This window comes from Heteronotia binoei, chromosome 3 (assembly GCF_032191835.1).
Source record: "Heteronotia binoei isolate CCM8104 ecotype False Entrance Well chromosome 3, APGP_CSIRO_Hbin_v1, whole genome shotgun sequence".
Lineage (NCBI taxonomy): Eukaryota > Metazoa > Chordata > Lepidosauria > Squamata > Gekkonidae > Heteronotia > Heteronotia binoei.
In genome coordinates this window covers 85404270-85417508 of record NC_083225.1, presented here as the reverse complement: position 1 = coordinate 85417508, position 13239 = coordinate 85404270, and the positions used below count along the sequence as shown (strand labels likewise).

The 13239-nt window shown below is 44.5% G+C and overlaps 1 protein-coding gene across 2 annotated transcripts in view; it reads right to left on the bottom strand.

Moving 5' to 3' along the window:
• Positions 1–4516: 4516 nt before the first annotated feature.
• The window catches only part of LOC132568370 (lanC-like protein 3), a 64980-nt gene continuing 56257 nt past the window's right edge, over positions 4517–13239 (bottom strand). The window contains exon 3 of one of the 2 annotated variants that reach the window (XM_060234108.1): positions 4517–6575. In XM_060234108.1, the coding sequence (XP_060090091.1) occupies positions 5746–6575 (830 nt within the window). In that variant the 3' untranslated portion in view covers positions 4517–5745. The remainder of the gene's footprint in view (positions 6576–13239) is intronic. The other variant, XM_060234107.1, reaches the window with a different exon arrangement.

Here is a 13239-nt window from a genome sequence, read left to right as displayed (position 1 = left end):
GGAGTGCCACAGGGAGCTATTCTCTCGCCCATATTATTTAACATCTATATGTGCCCCCTTGCCCAGATTGCCCGAGGTTTTGGGCTGAGTTGTCACCAGTATGCTGATGACATCCAGCTCTATCTGCTGATGGATGGCAGACTGTCTTCTGTCCCTGAACATCTGTCCAAGGCATTAGGAGCCATAGCAGGATGGCTACAGCAGAGCCCACTGAAGTTAAATCCAGCTAAGATGGAGGTCCTATGCCTGAGTCGAGGGGGAGGGGGTTTGTGTACCCAGCTCCCACCCTTAGATGGCACAGATTTAGTGCCAACCCAACAGGTGACGAGCTTGAGAGTGATCCTGGATGCCTCACTCTCCATGGAGGCCCAGGTCGTGGCAGTTGCCAGGTCTGCCTTTCACCATCTACGGCAGATCAGGCAACTAGCACCATATCTCTCCCCACAAGACTTGGCCGCAGTGACCCATGCAATGGTCACTTCCAGATTAGATTACTGTAACTTGCTCTATGCTGCCTTGCCCTCAAAGCTGATTTGGAAACTGCAGCGAGTGCAGAACACGGCAGCCTGCCTGCTGATTGCATCACCTATATGGGTGAACATGCGGCTGGTGCTCCATGGCCTGCACTGGTTGCCGATAGAGTACCGGATCTGCTTCAAAGTGTTAGTTCTGACTTTCAAAGCCTTACGCGGCCTGGGACCAGCATACCTGCGGGACTGTCTCGGAGTTCGCTTTGTTCGGTCTCCTGGGGTTGGCTGACTATCCCCGGCCCAAGAGATGCCCGTCTTGCCTCTACCAGGGCCAGGTCCTTCTTGGTCCTGGCCCCAACCTTGGTGGAATCAGCTTCCTATAGAGATCCGGGCCCTACTTGGCTTACTAGCCTTTCATAGGGCCTGTAAAACGGAGCTGTTCCACCAGGTCTTTGGGTGAGGCGGTGGGCATCTGCCCATTAGATTGGTTGGCCTCCCCTACTGTATATCCTGCTGCACTGATTGCTGCACTGCCAACTGCACCATCTCATCATAATTGTTCTGCCGAACTATTTTGTTTATGGAATAATTGTAATTGCTTTATTGATATATGATTTTATTGTGATTTTAATTATGTTGTGCTCTGCCCTGAGCCCCTACGGGGGAATGGGCGGAATATAAATAAACTATTAATAATAATAATCCACAAAAAACCCCCAACATGAACCTGACACAAACCAACACCAGCAAAGAATGAACTTTTAAAACCCAACACGAACACTTGAAACTTGGAAGATCTTACCTAAAGCCCTTGGAGACACAGAAACACAAGAGAGGAAAAAGAAAAATGGAACGGGCAGTCCTGGAAGCCTGTAAACACTAGCTCATTATATTCTCAGCTAATCCCAAATATTTCTCAGATTTTTCAGAAATATTTTCTGGGAGATGCAAATATATCCAGAAAAAAAACAATTAAGTGTTTTTTTCTGATATATTTTCAGCTCAGGAATATCCACATGCACATCCCTAGTATGGAAGAGTCCATCTTTATCATCCCCATGATAACTTTAACCTCTGATTAAAGCTTTGGTGCTTTCAGTCTTGAACTGCAGTTTCTATGGCACCTGAATGTCAAGAGACTTCAATCAGAGGCCTAGTTGTGCTAAAAAGGAGGTGCTGAAGGTGCTAATGTGACTACAGAGTCTGAGCAACACAACAGGATCTGCATCAAATTCATTGGCTGAGCACATATTGACATGCACAAAATCTTTTGTCTGATCTGCATTTTTCTGTTTGACAAATGCAAAAATGTCTTAATCTGCATACATAAAGATCATTCCAGTGTAAGAAAATTCTCTAGTATAGAACTGTTCTAACTGAAACAAAGGCCGTTTTCCCACTCACGTTTTACTGGCGCCACGACCATCCTGACGCCGGCGAATCTGCCTGGATTTCGCAACAGAAGCGCCGGCGCTCCCAGAAGCGCCGGCGCTTTCCGTCGCTAAGCCAGCGCAAACGTTTTCCTGCATCTTTGCGATTTCCGTTTGCGCTGGCTTAGCGACGGAAGTAGCCGGCGCTTCTGGGAGCGCCGGAGCTTCTGATGCGAAATCCAGGCAGATTCGCCGGCGTCAGGATGGTCGTGGCGCCAGTAAAACGTGAGTGGGAAAACGGCCAAAGACTTTTCATACAATGGGCAGAATGCTCATCTGCATTATACAGGTTTCTCTACTTTCCCTTCCATGCTGAAAAGCACCCAGATGTTAAAGTAGCAGTGAATAGGCCTGAAGGTGTTCTAAGTCCTGGATACAAACATGCTTTTCATCTTCTGAGAGATGCATCCTCAGTCGTTGTATTTTATAAATCAATTTCTAGCCCACAAATGCAGAAAACTAAATGAATATATAGTATATTTCCAGACAGCCTGCCTCCAAAGAATACAGACTTTATCCTGGGAGCAAATCAACATGCGTACTATTCTGTCACTTATTTGGACAGTGTCATTAGAAAACAAATGGCCACATGTATACAATATAATGGCATTATAATAGTATTATAGATAAAGACAAACCCACATATTTTTGGATCCAAGTTGGCAGCCGTGTTGGCCTGAAGTAGTAGAACAAAATAGGAGTCAATTGCACCTTTAAGACCAACTTAGTTTTATTCAGAACATAAGCTTTCGTGTGCTCTAAGCACACTTCATCAGACAAGGAATCCAGCACAGTGAGCAGAGCCGCACATAGCTGGTAGGCAGTGGCTCAGAATGCAAAATGGTACAGATCTAAGATCCAATGACAGAATAGTAAAATTATCTGGTAGGCAGGAGTTTAGAATGTAAAATGGTACAAATATAAGATCCAACGACAGAATAGCAAAATTAACAAATTGCGCAATACTTGAGATATAGGTTGTTTAGAATAATAGAATCATAGAGTTGGACGGTACCTCCAGGGTCATCTAGTCCAACCCCCTTCACAATGCAGGAAACCCACAAATACCTACCCCAAATTCACCAGATCTTCATTGCTGTCAGATGGCCATCTAGTCTCTGTTTTAAAACCTCCAAGGAAGGGGAGCCTACCACCTCCAGAGGAAGCCTGTTCCACTGAGGAATCGCTCTAACAGTCAGGAAGTTCTTCCTAATGTTGAGCCAGAAACTCTTTTGATTTAATTTCAACCCACTGGTTCTGGTCCTACCTTCTGAGGCCACAGAAAACAATTCCACACCATCCTCTATATGACAGCCCTTCAAGTACTTGATGGTGATCCCATTACATATATTGAACCCATCTCCCACTATATTTTAATGTATTTTTCTCCTAATGACGAACTATATGTATGTTGCATGTTAAAAGGTAAATTAGTTGATGGGAAACCTTCTGAGATAGAAATTCCTTCCTTTTGGCTCAGGTTTACAACAATGGAGTCATTAACAGACACTCACATTTTGATATAGTACTGTTTTGTTGTTTTCGCATGCTCATGCTATTCAGATCAAAGGTTTGCTCAATTTGTTAATTTTACTATTCTGTCATTGGCTCTTATATTTGTACCATTTTACATTCTAAACCCCTGCCTACCAGATAATTTTACTATTGTCATTGGATCTTAAATCTGTACCATTTTGCATTCTGAGCCACTGCCGACCAGTTATGCGTGGCTCTGCTCACTGTGTCGAATTCCTCATCTGATGAAGTGTGCTTAGACCACATATTTTTGTCATGCTAATGTGATGCTTGCCTCTTGGACTTCTTGCTATGTTGCTGTACCATGCAGTGCTTTTACAAAGCATAACTGGAATCAGTCTCAGCGATGGGCTGAAGCCAGCATGGTATATAACTACAAAACATTTATATATGAAAAGTGAAGACACAATTAGGCTACTGTTCCCTGCAGCTGCTAAGCACAGGATGTATTTTAGCTGCCATGGCACAGACTAGTGTCACCACTGCATCAGCTAAAGCAGGTTTCTTTATTATGTCTATTGCATCATCCTAGTTTACAATTCTTCTCTTCTCATAATACTGAGAGCTTTTTTGAGCAGGAATGCACAGGAACGCAGTTTCAGTTGGCTTGGTGACAGGATGTGTGGCCTAATGTGCAAATGAGTTCCTGCTGGGCTTTTTCAACCAAAAAAGCCCAATGTGAAACAATGGTGATGTCAAGGTGTGTAGCCTAAGATGCAAGTGAGTTCCAGCTGGACTTTTCAACTAGCAAAGCCCTGTGCAAACAATGGGGGTGACAGGGGTGTGGCCTAATATGCAAATGAGTTCCTGCAGGACTTTTTTTTGACAAAAAAGCCCTGATAATACTACTTGATACCGTGGTATATTGAGTGTGAAAAGGGGATACCCAGGTTCAAATCCTCAGTCAGCTGCTTATGCAATCTGGATGACCCGAGGTAAATTGGCCTGACTTACCTTGCAGATTTACATGTTTAATGCCTTGGAAAAAGGTGGGATAAAAATACGGAGACCAGTCAGGGACAATGACCTGTTCAGAGCCCACCTAAATAAAATCTGAACCAAGGTCTCCAGAGCTGAAACCCTACAACCAAACCATGCAGCACCTTGAACTCAGTTTTTAAGATGTGGCTTCACTTCATAATAACAGCTCTAACAAATTATTTTTTCCTTTCATTTTCAATAATAGTAATGACACAATGGAAACATTAGAAGCTGAACTATTTATATAAAATAACACACACAGATTTGTAATGCATTTACTCACATTTCTAGCAACTAAACTCTTGCTTACATATTATTTATAAATGGCATCTTTTGTGTACCCATTCCCCAGAGCTTGCTTAGCACCTTACAAAGCAAAAAACATAATTGAACTAGACAATAAAATCAAAGCAAAAATCAAACTAAAAGAGCAAATCTATAAGCTGCCTTCTGGAAAGAGTCAATATTTGTGGCACTTGGAAGGAAAATTTGGCAAGTCAGTGTCAAAGTCTTGAATTAAGTGGTTATGTTCTGTCTGTATGTTCCTGTTTGGATTTGGATGCTTCTGGTTCCAATCTAGAAGATAATATTGTACACAGTGGAGACAAACTTGACACAGGATCGAACCTTTCCATTTCCTGTAATCAGTTCAGCTCCTTTCCTGAAATAAACCACTTGCTCATTGTTTAGTCTTTTGTTTCTGGACTTGGAGAGACTTCTAGGAACAAAGTTCATAAGTTCCTGAATCTAAAGTAAAGCATATCATCCAGAAAGGATGCCATCCACATTAGTTGACAGGCACTCCAATTATCATCATAGTTGCTGAACCAAGCTAGCACTGTAACAACTTGACAAGACTTAAGACATGCCCTCCTCTTAAGGTATTCAGAAGAGACAGATAATTTGATATAAAACCAACAAACAGCATTAATCTACAATATGCACAAACTCAATAAAACTGCCATGTGGGTTATATGCCTAGAAGAACATCTGGTTAGACACTCCCACTTCATCAACATAATAAGAAAGATTTTGAATAAAGTGATCTGCAGCTAGAAGAAATTGAATTTATATCCCACCCTTCTCTCCGAATTTCAGAGCTGCTCACAATCTCCATTATCTTCCTCCCCCACAACAGACACCCTGTGAGGTGGATGGGGCTGAGAGGGCTCTCACAGCTATGGCTGACCCAAGGTCATTCTAGCAACTGCAAGTGGAGGAGTGGAGAATCTAACCCGGTTCTTCCAGATAAGCATCAATGAACTTAACCACTACATCAAACTGGCTCTCTCTTTAATGTGGTACCTCCTCAATATCAGACATTTATTCTAGGCATTGGAAGAAACACTGTGATGTGCATTTCCATTGTGGGATTCACTGGCTTTGTAACTGGCCTGTGCATCACTATCAGCATCATTTGGAGATTTCAAGTCTGCCTTTTCCACCGAGTTGCTGGATGTCACAGGCTTGCAGACAAAACAAAAGAATTTGAAACACACAAGCAATCCTTCTGAAATATTAGATGAGAAAAGTTTCTTGCATGGGTGGCAAAACTGGTAGAACACAAGCATAAAAAGGACAGCTATGCAATAGCCAATCAACAGCTGCAAGACAAGCAATGGGGCACACACATACATGTAAACATCAGTCTTATACATATACCACATCAGCAAGAGAAAAGCATTCTCAAAAAACCTTATTATGTAATATAAAGCCAGCCTGTACCAGTTCTGGGATTTGTCAATTAGGTCGGAATCATTTAGCTTCAGCTGCACAGCAGACCAGCAGAACATGTTGATGCCAGCATATAAGAAAGTGAGAAGGCCTAGAACAATGGTGGTGCCTACTTTACTCAAAGCCTTCTCAATGTTTTCTGGCAAAGCAGACTTACTTTGCCAGAAGAGAATCCAAGGGTAGAAGAAAAAGGCAAAGAAATTGACAAGCACCACAGGAAGGATCCAGATTTGAAGGACTGAACTGAAGAGGACGAGAATGATAACTCTGGTAGCAATCTCAAAGCTTCGCCAGAGGAAGATGCAGAGGTAGGCAGCAGGTTTCACGCTGACATCATAATCATCATACTTAATCTTAATGGCCAGGATGTTGCAGCGCAGTGCTCCATACACTATTGATAGGAGGGAAAGCACCATGAAGATACCTGAGAAGAGAAAAGAAGCAATCAGCTTTCTGAAAGGAATCTTACCAGAGACACATCACAGACAGAAATAAAGGATTCCTTGGGTACCTTGGAGAATCAAATGCAAAGTATGCACACAACCCCTGAAAGGACGGCAATGGCAATACACTATTGTGTTCAGCTTAAAAAAACCCCTTTCTGGTCAGCATCCCACCGCCACCCGCCCCTCATTTCCCTTCCCTGCCCCGCCACCACAATCACAGCGTGTGGCGAGGCAGCAGCTGCACCCCTTTCCCTTTCCCTTCCCCATCACCACGATGACAGCATGCAGCGAGGGGCGGCAGCACCCCCTTCCTGTCCCTTCCCTTTGCTCCCCCGCGCTTTCACAGCCCAGCGTGGGTGAACCTTAGCTTTAGAATGACTGGGCTGAAATGAAGGCTTGGCTCCCCCTCCCTTCCAGTTGCGGTCTAACCGGACTGTGAACGTGGGGGGGGGGGAGAGAAGGGAAAGGACGGGAAGGGGGTGCCGCTGCTGCCACCACCTCAGCGCGTGGCATGGGGGTTTGAGATGAAGCGTGGTGCTGCGTTAAAGTGCCGTGGGGGGGGGGGCACAGGGCGACAGCGGCGGGTGGCGCCTGCCTGAAGAGCCGCACACCCTTGGGCCAGCACTGGCCATGGGGGGGCGCCTGCGTAGGGCGCCACGAACCCACGGGGTGGTGCTGGGTGGGGGCATAGCATTATATGTGAAGGAGGCATATATTTGTGAAGAAATACATGAATCTGAGTGTGACAGTTCAGTTAAGAGTCTCTAGGTAAAAATAAAAAGGAGAAATAACATAACAGTGATATTATGGTGGGGGTCTGCTACAGACCACCAAGCCAGGCAGAGAACTTAGATGAGATACTCCTATAACAGACTGTGAAATTCTCAAAGAGAAGGGACACAGTGGTCATGGGAGATTTCAGTTACCCGGCCATCTGTTGGAAGTCCAACTCTGCTAAAAATGAAAGGTCAAATAAATTTCTGACGTGTCTTGCTGACAACTTCCTTTTCCAGAAAGTGGAGGAAGAAAAAGGGGATCTGCTATCTTGGACTTGATACTTACCAACAGGAAGAACTGGTTGATGAGGTGGAAGTCGGGGGCACCCTGGGTAATAGTGACTGTGATTTTGGAATTTACAGTATCGGGGAAGGGAAAAGCTGTATGTAATCAGACATACAGGTTAGACTTCAGGAAAGCAAATTTTGACAAACTTAGAGCGATGCTGGGTGGAGGACGGTAAGCAGTGGGGTGCTGCAGGGCTCAGTACTGGGTCCCATGCTCTTTAACTTGTTCATTAATGATTTGGAGTTGGGAGTAAGCAGTGAAGTGGTCAAGTTTGCAGATGACACTACATTGTTCAGGGTGGTGAGAACCAGAGAGGACTGTGAGGCACTCCAAAAGGATCTGTTGAGGCTGGGTGAGTGGGCGTCAACGTGGCAGATGAGGTTCAATATGGCCAAGTGCAAAGTAATGTACATTGGGGCCAAGAATCCCAGCTACAAATACAAGTTGATGGGTTGTGAACTGGCAGAGATTGACCAAGAGAGAGATCTTGGGGTTGTGGTAGATAATTCACTGAAAATGTCAAGACAGTGTGCGACTGCAATGAAAAAGGCCAACGCCATGCTGGGAATTATTAGGAAGGGAATTGAAAACAAATCAGCCAGTATCAAAATGTCCCTCTATAAATCGTTGGTGCAGTCTCATTTGGAATACTGTGTACAATTCTGGTCACCGCACCTCAAAAAGGATATTATAGCATTGGAAAAAGTCCAGAAAAGGGCAACTAGAATTATTAAAGGGTTGGAACACTTTCCCTATGAAGAAAGTTTAATACGCTTGGGGCTCTTTAGCTTGGAGAAATGTCGACTGCGGGGTGACATGACAGAGGTTTACAAGATTATGCATGGGATGGAGAAAGAAGTACTTTTCTCACAATACAAGAACTCGTAAGACCTGAGTGAGATTGAGGTGACAAGAGAGGTGGGCATTCAATGAAATTGCTGAGCAGTCAGTTAAAATGGATAAAAAGAAATACTTCTTCACCCAAAGGGTGATTAACATGTGGAATTCACTGCCACAGGAGGTGGTGGCGGCTACATGGCTTCTCTTATGTTCTTAAATGTTGTCCCCATCTTCAAGATAGGGAAAAAGGAGAATCTGAGTAACTACCAATCCATCAGCTTAAGAACATAAGAATTTAAGAGAAACCATGTTGGATCAGGCCAATGGCCCATCCAATAAAAAAACCTGGGGCCATCAGGGGTCCACTAGTGGGGCCAGGATACTAGAAGCCCTCCCACTGTTGCCCCCCAGCACCAAGAACACAGAGCATCACTGCCCCAGACAGAAAGTTCCATCTGTACTGTTTGGCTAATAGCCACTGATGGACCTCTACTCCATATGTTTATCCAATCCCTTCTTGAAGCTGGCTATGCTTGTACTGCCACCACCTCCTGTGGCAGTGAATTCCATGTGTTAACCACCCTTTGGGTGAATAAGTACTTCCTTTTATTCATTCTAAACCAACTGCTCAGCAATTTCATTGAGTGTTCATGAGTTCTTGTATTGTATAGTTCTTGACATCTATACCTGGAAAAGTTTTAGGACAAATAGTCAGTCAGTCAGTCTTGGAACATTTAGAAAAGATGGCTGTGATTAGTAAGAGCCAGCATGGCTTTCTCAAGAACAAGTCATGTCAGACCAACTTTATCTCCTTTTTTGATAAAGTTACTACCTTGCTGGATCAGGGAATGCTGTAGACATCGTTTGTCTTGATTTCAGCAAGGCTTTTTGATACGGTTCCACATACTATTTTTATTGCCAAGTTGGTAAAATGTGGGGAGGGACAGTGGCTCAGTGGTAGAGCATCTACTTGGTAAGCAGAAGGTCCCAGGTTCAATCCCCAGCATCTCCAACTAAAAGGGTCCAGGCAAATAGGTGTGTAAAACCTTAGCTTGAGACCCTGGAGAGCCACTGCCAGTCTGAGTAGACAATACTGACTTCAATGGACCGAGGGTCTGATTCAATATAAGGCAGCTTCATATGTTCATGTGGTTTGGATCCTGATTCAGTTAGGTGGATCTGTAATTGGTTGACAGATTGCACCCAAAGAATGTTTGTGAATGGTTCCTCATCGTTTTGGAGAGGAATGACAAGTGGAATGCTTCAAGGATCTGTTCTGGTGCCTGTCTTGTTCAACATCTTTATAAATGATTTGGATGAATGAATTGAAGGAATGCTTATTACATCTACAGATAATACTAAATTGGAAGAGGTTGCAAATACAGTAGAAGACAGAGTCAGGATACAGGCTAATATCTTGACAGGCTGGAAAACTGGGCTAAAACAAATAAATTAATTCTAATTGGGATAAATGTAAAGTTCTGCATTTAGGTAGGAAAAATCCAATGCATCAATATAGGATGGGTGCAGTGTTCCCTCTAAGCTGAGTTAGTGTGAGCTAGCTCACAGATTTTTAGCCTCCAGCTCACACATTTTTGTCTTAGCTCAGTAAAAATGGCCCTAGAGCACCATAACTTATGCAGTAGCTCACAACTTTAATGCTGGTAGCTCACAAAGTAGAGTTTTTGCTCACAAGACTCTGCAGCTTAGAGGGAAATTGGATGGGGATGACTTGTCTTGGCAGCAGTATGTGCAAAAAGGATATTGGGGTCTTAGTGGACTGTACATTGAACATGAGTCAGCAGTGGGATGTGGTGGCTAAAATGGCAAAGGCATTTTGGGCTGTATCAACAGAAGTATAGTGTCCAGCAGTGTTCCCTCTAAGCTGCAAAGTCTAGTGAGCAATAATTCTAATTTGTGAGCTACTGGCATTAAAGCTGTGAGCTACTGCATAAATTAGTGTGCTCTGGGGTCATCCTTCCTGAACTAAGACAAAAATGTGTGAACTGGAGGCTAAAAATCTGTTAGCTAGCTCATGCTAACTCAGCTTAGAGGAAACACTGGTGTCCAGATCAAATGAAGTGATGGTATCACCTTGCTCTGGTATCCTCATCTAGAGTATTGTGTTCAGTTTTGGGCAACATAATTTAAGAAGGATATTGGAAAATTCTGTTCACTTACCGTGAAGTCTTCCTTCTTAAGTGGTCCCAGAGTGGGTCAGTCCTGACCTATGGGAATCTAGCTCCTCCTCTCCGTAGGCAGGGCCAGCAAACAAGTTCCTTCCAGGAGGGGAAGTGACTTTCCCCTTAACTTCCAGTTTGTCTTCAAGCCAGTTGACTTCACACTAGGATCTAGAAAACAAACTGCAACCGAGGGAAGAAACACTACAGTAAAAACTGTCTTCCCCTCCCATACCATGAAGCAAGGACACACACACACACAGTTCAGTCCAACTTCCTTTATTCATAACATTGAAACAGGCAATGTTGGTGCAACCAAATCAGAACGTAATTAACCATTAACTCCCCATGTGAAAATACATGGTTTACAGAATCCACAGCAAAAACAACATGCCTGAACTCCCAGGACTCCCGGTGTTTTGATGCAAAGACTGAGCCAGTCCCAGACAGGCGGGAAGGACTGATCCACTCTGGGACCACCGAGAAGAAAGACTTCACGGTAAGTGAACAGAATCTTCCATTCTCCAGTGGTCCCAGTAGTGGGTCAGTCCTGACCTATGGAACGTATAACAGCAGTTACCGAGGGTGGACCCACTCAGTCCTTTGGATCAAATAGCAGCCAGTAACATCCTCCTACCAAAGGCCGCCTCAGCTGAAACGAGTTTATCGATATGGTAATGTTTTGTGAAGGAATGAACTGAGCGCCACCTCCATAGAGGGGAAGGCTCTGTAAGCTGCAGAAGTGGCTGCTCCTCTTAAGGAGTGGACAGTTATGCCTGATGGAGGATCCAATCCTCTGGCTTTATACATCTTGATGATGCAGCTGCGCAGCCATCTACTGATTGTAGATTTAGAAATGGCCTTACCCTTGGCTCTAGCACTAAAAGAAACAAATAAGGATTCAGAAGACCTTATAGACTTAGTTCTGTCTAGATAAAAGCTTAAGGCTCTGCAAATGTCTAGACAGTGCCATAGTTTCTCCTTCTCGTGTTTTGGGATAGGACAGAAAAAGGGCAGCACAATGTCCTCTGACCTGTGAAACAATGAGTTAACTTTTGGGACAAAGGCTGGGTCAGGTCTTAAGACCACCTTATCCTGGTGGAAAACACAAAGATCTTTGTGAACAGACAACGCTTTAATCTCAGACACTCTGCGTGCCGAAGTAATCCCCACCAGGAAAATAGTCCTAAAAGTCAGCAGCTTTAAACTGCAGGATGCCATAGGTTCAAAAGGCTTATGACTTAAGGCCTCTAGCACTACATTCAGATTCCAAGAGAGGAACCTGTGTGTCTGTGGTGGGTTAAGGAGAGACACCCCTTGTAAAAAGCGCTTGATATGGGAATGTCTGGACAGCAACTTGCCCTTCCTATCACCTCTTACTGCTGAAATGGCTGCCACCTGCCTTCTGAGGGTATTGGTGCTAAGGCCTTTTTCCAACCCTGCCTGAAGAAAAGCAAGCACATCTGCTATCTTAGCTGACATTGGGTTGGTACTATTCTTCTGACACCATGACATAAAGGTCTGCCAGATGGCATTGAACACTCTATTAGTGGATACTCTTCGAGAGGCCAGCATGGTATCTACTACCCCTTTTTGGTACCCCAACTCAGCCAGTTGCCTCCGTTCAACTTCCACGCTGTGAGTCTTAACATCTCTTGTTGCAGACACAGTGCCTCTCCCTGTTGCAGCAGATCCTTCCTTAGTGGAAGTATCCAGGGTTTGGCTACTCTGAACCACGTCAGCTCTTGGAACCAGACCCTTCTGGGCCAAAAGGGTGCTATGACTATTACCTCCGCCCCCAATTCCTGTACCCTGAGTAAGAACCTCTGCAACACCTGCACTGGAGGAAAAGCAGAAAGTAGAGTCCTGGGCCACTCTGCATGTAGCACGTCCGTACCCAGGCCTTTGGATTTTTTGTTCTTGACAAGAAGTCTGGAACTTAATGGTTTAACTCCAACACGAACAAGTCCACCTTTGGAGTCCCGAACCTCTTGAAAACCTAATGGAAAACTGTTTTGTTCAGTGACCATTCCGCTGGGTCCAGGGTTTGGCGGCTGAGCCAGTCTGCTAACACGTTCTCTTTCCCCGCAACGTGTGTTACCTTCAAGAACTGAAAATTTTCCTCTGCTCAGTCCATCAGAAGAGTTGCCTCTCTCTGCAGGAGTTTCAACCACATCCCCCCTTGCTTGTTCACAAAGGCTTTCGCCGTTGTATCGTCTGTTTGGACGAGAATATGTCGGTCTTTCACTATGTCCGAAGGTGGAGCAGAGCTAGTCTGATCACCCTCAACTCCAGGACATTGATGCTGTTTGAGGTCTTCTGACTGGACCAACAACCTTGAGTCATCTTTCCTTCCACATGTGCCCCACCAGCCAAACAGGCTGGCATCTGTCATGATGACAGTTCGCATCGGTTCCCTCAGACTCTGTCTGGCCTGAAACTGCTGTGGTGATAACCACCATTGCAGGGACTCTTTCACCCATTTTGGCACTTTTATTGGGTGTGTCTTCCTCTAAGCGATGTCTGTTTGGAAAGGGTGTAGGAAGCACTGGATGGG